We start from the raw sequence: 16,800 nt of genomic DNA, 5'->3' as shown, positions 1-16,800 counted from the left end.
ACCTTCACGGGTTCTGGAAGAGCCGAGGTAATTGTCGTGTGGCATGTTTTTGCTAAGAAAAATCCAGAACTGTATAATATGTATATGAGGGATGGTTCTTGAGATGTCTGTGTGTGTGAGTGAGGGGGTGGGTGGGGGGTTGGGTGTTTGGGTTACTGTAGGTGTATTCACCTAGACAATCAGGTACACTTGTGGGTTACTGGTGGTGTGGCTCAGTGCACGGGTAGAGGTCAGTGTAGAGGTATTCACCTAGACAATCCGGTACACGTGGCGGGAACCAAGTCCTGTTGTCCTGGCGACACGTGAACATGCCTCTTAGAGCTGACGCAGGGAAGCTGAAGCCAGCGTGACACTGCATCTGACAGAGGGCGCCTGTGTCCCAGCCGTCACACGAAAGGGCGCCACCGCGGGGAGGGCGGAGGGCTGGACAGGCCCGCACTACAAACAGACATGATGGTCATGAGACAGTGCCTGGAACTAGCAAACAGCCGATAATGTTGTTCCTTTTTTTCTTTTTTCATTGGTGATCAAGGTAAAGTTAGTCACATTTTATGTTTCAAACCGATCGTAAGTACATTTTCGCGTGAAACAAAATATAGAGTGGTTCGTTATGACGTGACACAACAGGTAGGTTCTTTTCGAAAAGTTTGAATGTGTAGAGAATTATACAGGGTTGGTAGAACATGTACAGTGGTGCTTTCAAACGTGATACAAAGTGAGGAGTAAATCCTGTAGAGGTGGTGCAATATGTACAGTGGTGTCTGTCGATATGGTGCAGTATGTACAGTGGTGAGTGTCGAAGTGGTGGAATATGTACAGTGGTGAATGTCGAGGTGGTGCAATATGTACAGTGGTGAATGTCGAGGTGGTGCAATATCTACAGTGCTGAATGTCAAGGTGGTGCAATATGTACAGTGGTGGATGCCGAGGTGGTGCAATATCTACAGTGCTGAATGTCGAGGTGGTGCAATATGTACAGTGGTGAATGTCGAGGTGGTGCAATATCTACAGTGCTGAATGTCGAGGTGGTGCAATATGTACAGTGGTGAATGTCGAGGTGGTGCAATATCTACAGTGGTGAATGTCGAGGTGGTGCAATATCTACAGTGCTGAATGTCAAGGTGGTGCAATATGTACAGTGCTGAATGTCGAGGTGGTGCAATATGTACAGTGGTGAATGTCGAGGTGGTGCAATATCTACAGTGGTAAATGTCGAGGTGGTGCAATATGTACAGTGGTGAATGTCGAGTTGGTGCAATATGTACAGAGGTGGATGTCGAGGTGGTGCAATATGTACAGTGGTGAGTGCCGAGGTGGTGCAATATCTACAGAGCTGAATGTCAAGGTGGTGCAATATGTACAGTGGTGGATGCCGATGTGGTGCAATATCTACAGTGCTGAATGTCAAGGTGGTGCAATATGTACAGTGCTGAATGTCAAGGTGGTGCAATATGCACAGTGCTGAATGTCAAGGTGCTGCAGTATGCACAGTGCTGAATGTAGAGGTGGTGCAATATGTACTGTGGTGAATGTCGAGGCGATGCAATATCTACAGTGGTGAGTGTCGATGTGCTGCAATATGCACAGTGGTGAGTGTCGAGGTGATGCAATATGTACAGTGGTGAGTGTCGAGGTGGTGCAATATGTACAGTGGTGAGTGTCGAGATGGTGCAATATGTACAGTGCTGAATGCCGAGGTGGTGCAATATGTACAGTGGTGAGTGTCGAGATGGTGCAATATGTACAGTGGTGAGTGTCGAGATGGTGCAATATGTACAGTGGTGAATGTCGAGGTGATCCAATATGTACAGTGGTGAATGTCGAGATGGTGCAATATGCACAGTGGTGAGTGCCGAGATGGTGCAATATGTACATTGGTGAGTGTCGAGATGGTGCAATATGTACTGTGGTAAATGTTGAGGTGGTGCAGTATGTACAGTGGTGAGTGTCGAGGTGATGCAATATGTACAGTGGTGAATGTCGAGGTGGTCCAATATGTACTGTGGTGAATGTCGAGGTGGTACAATAGGTACAGTGCTGAATGTCGAGGTGTTGCAATATGTACAGTGGTGAATGTCGAGGTGATGCAATATGCACAGTGGTGAATGTCGAGGTGGTGCAATATGTACAGTGGTGGATGTCGAGGTGGTGCAATATGTACAGTGGTGAATGTCGAGGTGGTGCAGTATGCACAGTGGTGAATGTCGAGGTGGTGCAGTATGCACAGTGGTGAATGTCGAAGTGGTGCAGTATGCACAGTGCTGAATGTCGAGGTGGTGCAGTATGTACAGTGGTGAATGTCGAGGTGGTGCAATATGCACAGTGGTGAATGTCGAGGTGGTGCAGTATGCACAGTGGTGAATGTCGAGGTGGTGCAGTATGCACAGTGCTGAATGTCGAGGTGGTGCAATATGTACAGTGGTGAATGTCGAGGTGGTGCAGTATGCACAGTGGTGAATGTCGAGGTGTTGCAGTATGCACAGTGGTGAATGTCGAGGTGGTGCAGTATGCACAGTGGTGAATGTCGAGGTGTGTGCAATATGCAGCGGTGAATGTCAAGGTGGTGCAATATGTACAGTGGTGAATGTCGAGGTGGTGCAATATGTACAGTGGTGAATGTCGAGGTGGTGCAGTATGCACAGTGGTGAATGTCGAGGTGGTGCAGTATGCACAGTGGTGAATGTCGAAGTGGTGCAGTATGCACAGTGGTGAATGTCGAAGTGGTGCAGTATGCACAGCGGTGAATGTCAAGGTGGTGCAATATGTACAGTGGTGAATGTCGAGGTGGTGCAATATGTACAGTGCTGAATGTCGAGGTGGTGCAGTATGCACAGTGCTGAATGCCGAGGTGGTGCAGTATGCACAGTGGTGAATGTCGAGGTGGTGCAGTATGCACAGTGGTGAATGTCGAGGTGGTGCAGTATGCACAGTGGTGAATGTCGAGGTGGTGCAGTATGTACAGTGGTGAATGTCGAAGTGGTGCAGTATGCACAGTGCTGAATGTCGAGGTGGTGCAGTATGCACAGTGGTGAATGTCGAGGTGGTGCAATATGTACAGTGGTGAATGTCGAGATGGTGCAATATGTACTGTGCTGAATGTCGAGGTGGTGCAGTATGTACAAATGATACAAAGCAAGCGTCCGACGGGCCTTTCGGAAAACCATTCAGTTTGACTTAATGAACATAAATATAGACATTATTAAATGAACCCACCCTTGCAGCCTGGCCGAATGCCGGACGTTGTGTTCCACCGCCACTGCGCTGACGGGGGAAAGAAGTTGTCCTTCTCACACACGATCTTACTTGGTCCTGCCAGGGCACCCCGGCCACAGCTCAGGACGCACTCGCTTCCATGGATACGGTCAGGGGGACATGAGTACTGGAGCAGATTTGTGTTGTCCAGGCGGGGAGCAGGGCAGCGGACGGCTGGGCAACGGCGCACAGACAGCATAGATACAATTGTTCATCCTCAGAAATTCAGACTAATTGTATTTGCCGTATGTCGGTGGCTATTGTTTCATTCTATAAAATCCATTTGCATAACGACCCGTGAAGATCCGGGGTAGAATAGGTCTTCAGCAACCCATGTGCTTGCCATAAAAAGCGAATATCTTGTCGTAAGAGGCGACTAACGGGATCGGGTGGTCAGTTTCGCTGACTTGGTTGACACATGTCATCGGTTCCCAATTGCGCAGATCGATGCTCATGCTGTTGATCACTGGATTGTCTGGTCCAGACTCGATTATTTACAGACCGCCGCCATATAGCTGGAATATTGCTGAGTGCGGCGTTAAAAACTAAACTCACTCACTCACTCATTTGCATAACAGGTAGTAAAGTAAACATCTGTATAGAACCATATATATCCATATATCAGCTATTACAACTGTACATAGAGTAGAAAACCTTACTTTTGCAAACATAGCTTGACACACGCATCTTTATATTTCCTTTCATACCCTCTATAACAGTGGGGCTGTGGAATAGCCTAGTAGTTAAAGCGGTGGCTCGTAGCACCGAAGACTCGGGTTCGATTCCCCACATGGGTACAATGTGTGAAGCCTATATCTTGTGTCCCCCGCCGTGATATTGCTGCAATATTGCTAAAAGCGGCGTCAAACCATACTCACTCACTCACTCTATAACCGTATATACACTCATATACCCGAATGTAATGATATATACACAAAAATAACCATGTATTTCCATATATAACCTTATATATCCTTATATAACCTCATCGGCATGTAGTCCCACGTAAACAAGGTAGTTATTGACAGAGTGTATATATATGCTTATACTACAATTTAATGCAGCAGGTCACCTTTCACTGTCACGTTGAAGGAACATGTGTGTACAGCAACGTTCCCAGCGGCGTCTACAGCCGTGTATTCCGCATAGTGACTTCCCTCGTCCACCACTGACCCCGGGAGCGGACCCTTGGTCTGTACCACACGGGGTGTAAGTGCAGTTGGTGGGTCAATCGCTGTTACCTTCTCCCACGTGACTGTTGTTGACGTACGTCCCCTGTCAGCTAGGAACACCATGGAGTGTGGGCAGGGGGATATCATCGGGGGCTTCATGTCTGTAATACAGAAGTTACATTCTATAGTGAACGGGTGAGATGAACATGGAGGCCTTGCCAGTGCAAAAAAACGACAAAACATGGTCTGACATGACATTGAAATGTAGGAAAACAGACAAACATCTTTAACTTATCCCAGACATCATCTTGTATTAACCGCTTTCGGTTTGAGAAGGTTTGGAGTTTCTATCTGTATTAAGATGGATGTAGGTATTGCCCAGAAAAGCTTCTTGTATGAACCTCTATCGGGATTAAGAAGGTTATACAGTATGACCAGAAATTATTGAGAATTTTAGGAATATGTTTAATTGGATTTCTAGTATAAACAACCTTGCTTGGTTTCAATCAAGAGAGACAACCCCGTTTATCCTTTTTCATTAGTTTGTGAAGAATTATCCCCCTTTCTTTACTTGCTAGCAGACGACATTTTCAGTGATCCTCAGTATGGATGATTTAGAGAAGAGGAAGTTGATTTTATAGTATTATAACAAGAACATCAGATCAGCTAAAGTGATTTCAAGTAGAACGGGCTTCCCTTTGTCCACTGTTTATCGTGTTTTGAAAACTATTGCAAATGGATATGGCATTGAGCACCAGGGAGGCGCAGGTAGGCCCAGAAAATTGACTGTCGGTGACAGGAGGCTTGGTATTCTTGTTTCTAAAAACAAACGAAGGAGTTTAGAAAACTTAAGGCTGGATATGATTGATAGAGGAACTGTGGCTGTCTGTAAGGAGACAATTAGAACTGAGCTGCATGCAATGGGTTGGCAGAAAAGTCGAGGAATTCCCTCACCGATCATGAAACCTGAACAAAAGGAGCGAAGGTTGAACTGGTGCTTACAGCATAGAAACTTTAACTGGGACAATGTGATTTTCTCAGATGAAAGTTCTGTGTTGCTGTTTCCTAATTATAATACACTGAAAGTACAGTCCGAAATTTAACGTGTGGGGTGGCATATCTGTGTTAGGGGTAACGCCCCTCTGTGTATTTGAAGGGAATATGAACAGTGAGCGGTACACAAATATTCTCGAGGGACATTTACTTCATCTGCTCACGTGTTCTATGGACATTTTTGGATTTTCCAACAGGACAACGACCCAAAACATCGTTCAAAGCATTCACAGGCCTGGTTTCGGACCCAAAATTTTACATTATTAGATTGACCAAACCAAGCTATAGCCCTGACCTTAATCCAATAGAAAATGTTTGGGGACTTATGAAGGAAAGTGTCAATAAGAAAAATCGGACAAATATTGCTGAAATGAAAGAAGAGGTGTTCCGATATTGGGACAGCATGGACCACGACTTTCTAACTTCTTTGATCAGTGGTATGCCCCGCCGCACTGAAGCCTGCATTGCTGCCCATGGTGACTTGACAAAATACTAACTGTTCACCTGTCTTTGAACCTGGAGTTATGTTCTGCTAATATTCACATTTTAATACCTGAGAAAATGAGTGCAAAAAATAAAACATTTACAATCTTTAAATTCTCAACAATTTCTGTTTGTACTGTAGATATTACCAAGACAGCCTCTTGTACGAGTCCACTGTTTGTCGGCCTTGCACGTGATGCTTCTCGCCGTACTGTCCACCGTGTAGTCCACGTCACAGGTAACCTGACACGTGCTTCCAAATGTGGTTCCGTGACAGGTGAAGCGTCCATTGTTGATCGGCGACGGAGTTCCACACGACACAGCTAGATGAGGGTATTGCTGGCATTATTAACGTATAATACTTGGACTCACTCCTGTAATCGGTAACAACGTACATGAACATGTATCTGCCTATGTGTATGTGTGTGGGAGAGTGCCTGGGCGTCTGCGTGTGTCTATATATAATCTTTTATTCCTCCATGAAGTAGTGAAGAGTACAGAAAGAGTATTTATGCTTATGTGGATTTCCGTGCGCATTGTAATACCACGTTTTCTTAATCAGTCAAATGCAAGAGTCACAATCTGGAACACAGCTTTGTACTCTTATTTTATGCACCTCTCTCTCTCTCTGATCCTCTCTGTCTCGTCTGTACTCGACAACAAGCTGTCTGTCTGTCTCTCTCTCTCTCTGTGTGTCTCTCTCTCGATTGGCTCAACATTGTCTCTGCCTGTCCACAGTCACCCGAGTCTCTCTGTCTCTCCACTCCAACTCGGCGTCTCTCTCTCGTACATCTCCCTCTCCGATGTCTCTGTCTCTGCTTCTCTGTCTCTCTCTCTGTCTCTCTCTCTGTCTCTCTCTCTCTCTGTGCTCTCTCTCTGATTCCTCCTCTGTGCTCTGGACTTCAAGCTGGCGATGTATCCCGCTGGAACTTGTGAAGATCTCTGTCATCTGCCAACTGACTGTTCCATCGTCTCGTGCTACATGTCTCTCTGACTGAAGTCTCTCTGTTCTCCTCCACTTCGAACGCCCTCTCTCTGACCCTGATCTCCAAGTGACTGTCTAGGTCTCTTAAGCACCCTCTCTCTGTCTCTCTGACTCGTTGTGCTCCCATCAACCGGGATATGAACAGCTTGTCTCTGTGTCTCTCTGTGGTCCATATTCAAGAGACCACCCAGGAAACACAACTTCCGCTGGTCTCTCCTGCCTCTAGAGGCTCCAAGGAGTCCAAGACAACTCTGTCTCTCTTGCTGTGTGTCTCTCTGTGTGCCCTTTCTCATTTGGAAAGGTTAGTCCACTCTCTGTCTGTCTCTCTCTCTCTCTCTCTCTCTGTCTCTCTCACTCTGTCTCTCTCTCTCTGTCTCTCTCTGTCTCTCTCTCTCTCTCTCTCTCTCTCTCTCTGTCTCTCTCTCTCTCTCTCTCTCTCTCTCTCTCTCTCTCTCTCTCTCTCTCTCTCTCTCTCTGTAGGAGAGTATGTGAAAGAAGAAAGAGACTTCTACAAGCATTTATCGTTACTTGGACGGACTGGTCGTATGCTTACGTCTGCATGCTGGAGCACTGCTGGACATCCGTCCATTGAGTCCGCACTTGGTGTTGGCTGCCCCCACTATCTCGTAGCCCTTACTGCAGGAATATATACAACTGTTCCCGTACACCAGACCGTCACACTGGATGGCGCCGTTGCCGGGGGCAGCCGGGCGAGAACATCGAACCACTGTTGGAACAGATTAAAGACAGTGTTAGGTAGGTACAACTGGAATGTATTAAAGACAGTGTTAGGTAGGTACAACTGGAATGTATTAAAGATAGTGTTAGGTAGGTACAACTGGAATGTATTAAAGACAGTGTTAGGTAGGTACAACTGGAATGTATTAAAGATAGTGTTAGGTAGGTACAACTGGAATGTATTAAAGAGGCAGTGTTAGGTAGGTACAACTGGAATGTATTAAATACAAAGACAGTGTGTTAGGTAGGTAGGTACAACTGGAATGTATTAAAGATAGTGTTAGGTATATACAACTGGAATGTATTAAAGACAGTGTTAGGTAGGTATTGAATGTAGGGTACAACTGGAATGTATTAAAGATAGTGTTAGGTAGGTACAACTGGAATGTATTAAAGATAGCAGTGTTAGGTAGGGTACAACTGGAATGTATTAAAGACAGTATTAAAGAATGTATTAAAGAGCAGTGTTAGGTAGGTACAACTGGAATGTATTAAAGAGCAGTGTTAGGTAGGTACAACTGGAATGTATTAAAGATAGTGTTAGGTATATACAACTGGAATGTATTAAAGACAGTGTTAGGCAGGTACAACTGGAATGTATTAAAGATTAAAGATAGTGTTAGGTAGGTACAACTGGAATGTATTAAAGGCAGTGTTAGGTAGGGGTACAACTGGAATGTATTAAAGGCAGTGTTAGGTAGGTACAACTGGAATGTATTTGAGTTCTGTCTGACCACTAACATATAAGCACATTTACTGATGATGGAAAACACTATTTGGGAACACTTGATGTCAGCACCAGTGTCTATCGGTCCATCCATATACCTTGACGCTCCACACCTATCAGTGATGTTGACGTCTTACACTCCACAGTGTTTGTCACCCACTACCCTCACACCGGTCCCTATATTTGGGGAATGTGACAAATTACTGCTATATTGCACAGCAGACTTTCAACATTTGACAAAACGCGCCTGTTAGATTAAATCTCCCATCTATCATGAATTTGATATATGAACATACAAGCACGCATCACCCATTTGAGACTGCGATGTCGCATGGCTGATAAGCATATGTTTGTGTGTGTGTGTGTGTGTGTGTGTGTGTGTGACTTGAAGACATACACATGGGCGTTATTCATTTATCTTACTTAACTGTGGGACTGCAGGAGACTCACTGTGACACTAGGCAACACTAACCGCCTAACTACACCAGACTGACTGGTTGACTATACGAGACTAACTGTATGACAAAGCGATACTAACATTGGTCCCACGCGATACACTAACTGTATGACAAGGAGGTACTACACGAGTGGTCAGCCTACACGAGACTAACCATATGACTAGGTGATACTATCAGAGGGTCCTACACGATACTAACCATATGACTAGGTGATACTATCACGAGAGCCCACACGAGACTAACCGTATGACTAGGTGATACTAACATCTGGTCCCTACACGAGACTAACCATATGACTAGGGTGATACTATCTGAGGGGCCACACGAGACTAACCGTATGACTAGGTGATACTATCTGAGGTCCAACACGAGACTAACCATATGACTAGGTGATACTATCTGAGGTCCTACACGAGACTAACCGTATGACAAGGTGATACTATCTGAGGGTCCTACACGAGACTAACCATATGACAAGGTGATACTATCATTGGTCCTACACGAGACTAACCATATGACTAGGTGATACTAACATTGGGCCTACACGATACTAACCGTATGATTAGGTGATACTATCTGAGGTCCCACACGATACTAACCATATGACTAGGTGATACTATCTGAGGCCTACACGATACTAACCATATGACTAGGTGATACTATCTGAGGGGCCTACACGATACTAACCATATGACTAGGTGATACTAACAGTGGTCCCACACGATACTAACCATATGAATAGGGTGATACTATCTGAGGTCCCACACGATACTAACCATATGACTAGGTGATACTAACAGTGGTCCCTACACGAGACTAACCATATGACTAGGTGATACTAACTGAGAGCCCACACGAGACTAACCATATGACAAGGTGATACTAACTGAGGGGTCCCACACGAGACTAACCATATGACTAGGTGATACTATCTGAGGCCTACACCAGACTAACCGTATGACTAGGTGATACTTCAACATCTGAGGGGCCTACACGAGACTAACCATATGACTAGGTGATACTATCTGAGGGCCTACACGAGACTAACCAGATGACTAGGTGATACTATCTGAGAGCCTACACGAGACTAACCATATGACTAGGTGATACTATCTGAGGGGCCTACACGGGACTAACCATATGACTAGGTGATACTATCTGAGGGAGCCTACACACGAGACTAACCATATGACTAGGTGATACTATCTGAGGGGGAGCCTACACGAGACTAACCATATGACTAGGTGATACTATCTGAGGGGCCTACACGAGACTAACCGTATGACTAGGTGATACTATACTACAGGGGGCCTACACGAGACTAACCGTATGACTAGGTGATACTATCTGAGGGCCTACACGAGACTAACCATATGACTAGGTGATACTATCTGAGGGCCTACACGAGACTAACTGTATGGATTATGATACTATCTGAGGGCCTGCACGAGACTAACCATATGACTAGGTGATACTATCTGAGGGGCCTACACGAGACTAACCATATGACTAGGTGATACTATCTGAGGGCCTACACGAGAGACTAACCATATGACTAGGTGATACTATCTGAGGGCCTACACAGAGGACTAACCATATGACTAGGTGATGACTATCTGAGGGGGCCTACACGAGACTAACCATATGACTAGGTGATTACTATCTGAGGGGGCTACACGAGACTAACCATATGACTAGGTGATACTATCTGAGGGCCTACACGAGACTAACCATATGACTAGGTGACGACTATCTGAGGGGCCTACACGAGACTAACCATATGACTAGGTGATACTAACTGTGGGCCTACACACGAGACTGACTGTATGACAAGGCAATACTAACTGTGGGTTCCACACAAAACACAAAACTGTCTTTACGACTACATACACTGCTAAGCGTGAGACTACACGAGACCTATTGTGGGACTGCACGAAACTTACTGTGAGACTACACAAGACTAACTGTGGGACTACACGAGACTAACTGTGGGACTACACGAGACACTGTGGGACTAGGACAGGACTAACTGTGAGACTAGACGAGACACTGTGGGACTAGACAGAGACTAACTGTGAGACTACACGAGACACTGTCCCAGGACTACACGAGACTTACTTTTGGGACTAGACAGGAACAAAAGGTGAGACAACACAGAGACTAACTGTGGGACTACACAAGACTTACTGTTGGAATACACGAGGACTTACTGTGTGACTACACGAGAGACTAACTGTGTGGCTACACGAGAGGACTTACTGTAGGGACTACACATGACCTACTGTCGGACTACACGAAAATACTGTGGGACTGCACGAGACTAACTGTGGGACTACACGAGACTTACTGTGTAACTACACGAGACTAACTGTAGGACTTCACGAGACTAAATGTGGGACTACACGAGACTTACTGTGAGACTACACGATACTAACTCTAGGAATACATGAGACTTACTGTGGGAATACAAAGAGACTTACTATGGGCCTTCACGGCACTTACTGTGGGACTACACGAGACTTACTGCAGGGACTACACAGAGACTTCCTTTGGGACTATACAAGGCTAAGTGTGGGACTACACGAGACCTACTGTGAGATTACACGATACTTACTGTGGGACTACATGAGAGACTAGCTGTGGGACTATGCGTGACTTACTAACTGTGGACTACACGTGACTTACTGTAAGACTACACAGAGACTTACTGTGGGACTACATTAGATTTACGGAGAGACTACACGAGACTTATTGTGGAGTCCACACAAGGATAACTGTGGGACTACACGGGACTTCCTGTGGGACTATACGAAACTTACTGTTCGACTACACAGAGACAAACTGTGGGACTACATGAGACTAACGGCGGGACTACACCCAACAAACTGTGAGACTACACGAGGCTTTCTCTGGCAGTACATGAGACTTACTATGGGAATACACGAGACTTACTGTGAGACTACACAAGACTTTCTCTGGCAGTACATGAGACTTACTGTGGGACTACACGAAACTTACTGTGGGACTACATGAGACTTACTGTGGGACTACACGAGACTAAATGTGGGACTACACGAGACTAACTATGGTACTACACGATACTTACTGTGGGACTACACGAGACTGACTGTGGGACTACATGACACTAGCTGTGGGACTACACGAGACGTACTACAGGAGACTGGAACTACACGAGACTTACTGTGGGACTACACGAGACTTACTGTGGGACTACACTGAAAAAAAAAAACTGTGGGACTACACATGGACTTACCCCGGACCACAATCTTCGTGGTGCATCTGTTGGAAAGACCGGTGGCGCTGTCCTTGACAGTGTAATTGACTGATGTCACTCCCTCGTGCAACACACTCCCTGGAGCTGGACCACTTCTACTGGCTCTGCAGAAACATCAGAAGTCAATATACTTGGGGGCAGTTTCTTGTTGTTTGAAATATTTGCTCTTTGCTTCGAATTTCTATCAAAAACAAGAAATTTCAAATATTTTCTCGTTGCTTCCATAAAACTTTCTCGTAGCTCCATGCACGACAGCAAATTGTAGCGCAAATAGAGTTGCGCAACAAAGAAAATCACCAGTCTTCCCATATGAGCAAAGCGAGAGGCAAAGGATGGCAACGTGCTTCCCTCGCTTCGGTTCGAAAAATATGTTTAATATGAAAATATAATATCGCCATAATTAAAGGTAGACACCCATTCCCTCACAGAGTTATGCTCTCAGATGTCCAACCTCATATTTAATAATTACTCACCTACAATATATTTAATTCAACATTTTAAGCGCAAATTGTGGCATGTCAAATCGTTCTTCGCCTCCAATACCCCTGTCAGCTTCCGGTTCAACGGAGTGAAGGAACAAAAATACGCAGAAATTAAACACAAATATCACATTGTATAATTTTACCTTTAAACTGTTGGGGATTATTTTCTAATCTGTCGTTGTCATTGTAAAATTTTGGTAACATTCATTCTACAGTAACACTTCTGGCGTAACGGGTAAATGAAAGCATATTTAGATTTAACTCCACTGTTCCTTCACTCCGTTGAACTGGAAGCTGGCAAGGGTAATGGAGGCGAAGAACGATTTGACATGCCACGAGTGGCGCTTAAAATGTTGAATTAAATATATCGTACTTTGAGTAATTATTACATATGAGGTTGGAAATCTGAGAGCACAACTCTGTGAGGAAATGGGTGTCTACCTTTGATGATGGCGATATTTTATTTTTGAAATAAAAATATTTTCGAACCGAAGCGAGGGAAGCACGTTGCCATCCTTTGCTCGCTTTGCTCGCATATGGGAAGACTGGTGATTTTCTTTGTTGCGCAACCCTATTTGCCTGTGCTCCAAGGCTCTTAGAAAAAAATAAATGTTCGAGGTTTTGAAAGAAACTTTATGCGGCGAAAATAAATATCGAAGCAGCGAGAAAATAAACTGGACTACCTGGAACTGTGCATGTGTTCTGCGGGACTCAACATGTCACGTAGAAGTGTTTAGTACCAGGTATTGATGATACTTTACCCTGCAGGTTCGTGCCACGTGACCTTGGCACTGGTAGCTCTGGGCGGGGCAGTGACCGTGGGGACGCTGGGACAGGTGATGCTGGGAGGGTTGTGCACTACAGGATCTGGGCCTTCGGATAAGAAGGGAAAATATCTGGAATTTGTTACTTGTTAAATATTTACAAATGTACCAACGAGAACATACAACGTTGAAAGGATGCAGCGCGTTAATTTCTTTCGTAAATGGAAACGACAAAACCTTGTTCCACGTCTGTAAGAAATTGATGCTAAAAGCAGAGTCGATTGTACAATTGTCACTATATCTTGAGTGCATATTTGCTTCCAGCATTATTCCGATGCTGTTTGTAAACACATTGAGTCTGTAAGAAAGTGATGCTAAAAGCAGAGTCGATTGTACAATTGTCACTATATCTTGAGTGCATATTTGCTTCAGCATTATTACGATGCTGTTTGTAAACACATTGAGTGTGGACTAGACAATCCGGTGATTGTCACTACGCGATCGATGAGACCACGTGTTTATGAATCACTAGGAAATAGTTATGATATCAGGCGTTCGCGAAAAAGGTGAGCGGTGGCACTCGTCATAAACATGTGCAAAGTCCAGTCAATTGTTCACCTGAAATTCGGTGAAATAAATCTTAAGAGGGAATTGCATCGGACATCATTGTTTGTCACTGACGTCCTCCACATGTCTACTATAAAACCTTTCCAGAAAGCTTTACCGAGGCATTGAATGTTGTAACCTTGATCGAACAACTTCTGAGCAAGAGTGGCATGACGCTTTTAAAATCTTGGTAAGAGGAACATGCTCGATCGTACCTCAAAAGTTGTGAAATGTACACACCAAAGGCTGGATCTTTTGTAATATTGCTCGACATCAAGAAAAGTTGGGAAGTTGAAATCACCTATTTTGTCATACAGCCTTGTGGGGAGGTTGTTTCCACTCTGACTCTTTATGCATAGATTTAAATATGAAACACTTGAGGCGGTCTCACTTGTCTCCTTACTTTCAAGTTCAGGTGGGTAAATCAGTGGAGGGCAATTGGCTATTTGATGGTCATTGAACGATATCAAGTCATCGATATACCTGAAGTTTAAGTTAATCTTCTTGGGCAAATTACCCTCATTTAATTTTGCCAACCCAAGCAGAAAGTCTGATTCATATGCATCAAGGAACAGATCAGCAAATAGAGGAGCACAATGGGTGCCCATGGGTGCCCATGGGGATGCCTCCTTCTTGTCTAAATGTTTTGCCAAATTTTACACAGATGTTATCAATGAGAAAGTCCGGGATTTCACACATTGTTTTCTCTCGGTAAACTTCAAATGTCATTTGCTTTCATTTTTGAAAAATGTCCTGAACCTCTGAAGATAGATATGTACCTTGTACCACGCTTGTTTACAAGTGCCCAGTGGATCAAGGAATGAAATATTTCCATGGGTTTGTCATGTGGAGTTGAAAAATCAAATGTTTTACAGAACGGAACTCGATCAGTTTTGAGATATTAAACATGTATGCAAATAATTTGAGTTTTGAGAATTCACCTGGTTTTGATTCCGTTTGTCTCAAATACTTTATGGACCCGTGAAGATCCGGGGTAGAATAGGTCTTCAGCAACCCATGCTTGCCATAAAAGGCGACTAAGGATAAAAGGATCGGGTGGTCAGGCTCGCTGACTTGGTTGCTCACATGTCATCGGTTCCCTATTGAGCAGATCAATGTTCATGATGTTGATCACTGGATTGTCAGGTCCAGACTCGAATATTTACAGACCGCCGCCATATAGCTGGACTATTGCTGAGTGCGGCGTAAAACTAAACTCACTCACTCAAATACTTTATGTGAACATCGAGAAGGTCCTTCCTTGATAGTATCAAGCATTATGGTTAATCTATGAGTCATTTTTGTGGTACATTTGCTGGAACCAGCAATATATCTCTCTTTGTACGGATTTTTATCAATCACCTGAAGAAGGGGCAAGAAGTAGCCCAGAAACGTCGTGTTATGCAATAAAGAAGAAGTTGCCATCCATATGCTAGTCTTTGGAATTCAGTACAAAAGAGGAATGGACATGTATTTCGGTTTAAGAGTCAAGCCAAACGTTGATAGCACCTTTGAATGTTTTAGGCAGAGTTCTTCCTCAATTAACATACGTGCCTTATATCTGGCACTAGTTGATGTGTCACGCATGCCAAGTTCATTTATCAAACAATTTGTGTGATGAGTTTAACATACAATGGTTATGTTATTTGAGGCTTGTCAGTGGGAGTAACGACAAACAAACAAAAACCTCAGCGGAAGGCCTGGACATGGCAATAAATCTAACTCTCTCGTTATCACATGGCAACGGTGTCGACTGATTCAAGTTGGCTTCACCGTTTTTGTTGCTTATTCAAACAACGTTCATAGTGTCTATAAATGAATGTCGATTATCTACTGAAACAGATTCCACTGGGCGCGTCAAGTCCATGATATCTTGATATCGTAAGATTGGATCTCTGACCAATAGTGATGACATCGCTGTGACCAACACGTCCAGCTCTACCGGTCATAGCCGCGGCTCACACAATTGTCGTGATAACGACAGGTGATTGGTGTAACGAGATACTACCACAATACTAGATACTACCAAATACTACTACCTGATTGCTCTATCGCAATTTAGTTATGGTCACAGATGACATTCTTGTACCATCGCACACTTCACCGTTTTCTATACCTACAGACTGCGACTCTGTCTTTCTTTGTCAGACATCTGCTGCAGTTGTTCAGACGACCGGAAGCTGAACCTTCACATACTTACTCTTACAGGAGGTCACTTGACACTTGACTACATCCACCACGTGATCAACTCCATTGTTGACTTCATCCACCACGTGATCAACTCCATGCCACCACGTGATCAACTCCATGCTCAACTTCATGGGCAATGTGTTCAATGACATGTCCTATAAATCTCCGGGAGTGAGCTGCAATGATGAACAAGAAAAAGTCATTCACAACTACTCACAAAAAACGGCATCGTTATCAGACAGCCAGGACGTAGGGGGAGCGTTAACAGGGAGGGCGATTCAAGGACGAATACATTGATTTAGTCGGTTGTGACTATACGGATAGCAAGTGGTTAAAAGAATTAGGTTGGTATGTGTATAAAAAATGTTGTACCCGGTTCAACAAGAAATAAAGTTATCAAAGAAGAATTAAGCTGGATGACATGTTTAACAGCATTTCACTTATATTGCGACATATCTGTGGGAGACACGACATATCTGTGGTGACACGACATATGTGGTAGACGGGATGTCCGATAGACGGAGACATACGACATATTTGTGTAGACAATAGACACGACATATCTGTGGTAGACACGACATATCTGTGGGAGACA

General features: G+C 44.3%; 1 protein-coding gene across 1 annotated transcript; it reads right to left on the bottom strand.

Moving 5' to 3' along the window:
• Nucleotides 1-4,307: 4,307 nt before the first annotated feature.
• On the bottom strand, nt 4,308-16,324 carry LOC124283799 (sushi repeat-containing protein SRPX2-like). Its single transcript, XM_046719831.1, has 6 exons — nt 16,216-16,324; nt 13,407-13,518; nt 12,143-12,267; nt 7,499-7,672; nt 6,110-6,283; nt 4,308-4,585 (listed from the first exon to the last, which is right to left on the bottom strand). The coding sequence occupies exons 1-6, from the start codon at nt 16,322-16,324 to the stop codon at nt 4,308-4,310; spliced, it is 972 nt and encodes a 323-aa protein (XP_046575787.1).
• Between the last annotated feature and the right edge of the window lie 476 nt (nt 16,325-16,800).

The sequence above is a fragment of the Haliotis rubra genome, unplaced genomic scaffold, assembly GCF_003918875.1.
Source record: "Haliotis rubra isolate DU_JTF1 unplaced genomic scaffold, ASM391887v1 Scf1096, whole genome shotgun sequence".
NCBI lineage: Eukaryota > Metazoa > Mollusca > Gastropoda > Lepetellida > Haliotidae > Haliotis > Haliotis rubra.
This window is presented reverse-complemented; position numbering and strand designations above follow the sequence as displayed.

Coding starts and splice junctions, on each gene's coding strand:
- LOC124283799 (XM_046719831.1), bottom strand. CDS start 16,324: ATGGAGTTGATCACGTGGTGGCATGGAGTTGATCACGTGGTGGATGAA. Junction 12,268..13,406: donor ACGTGGCACGAACCTGCAGG/GTAAAGTATCAT, acceptor ATGTTTCTGCAG/AGCCAGTAGAAGTGGTCCAG. Junction 7,673..12,142: donor CACGAAGATTGTGGTCCGGG/GTAAGTCCATGT, acceptor CTGTTCCAACAG/TGGTTCGATGTTCTCGCCCG.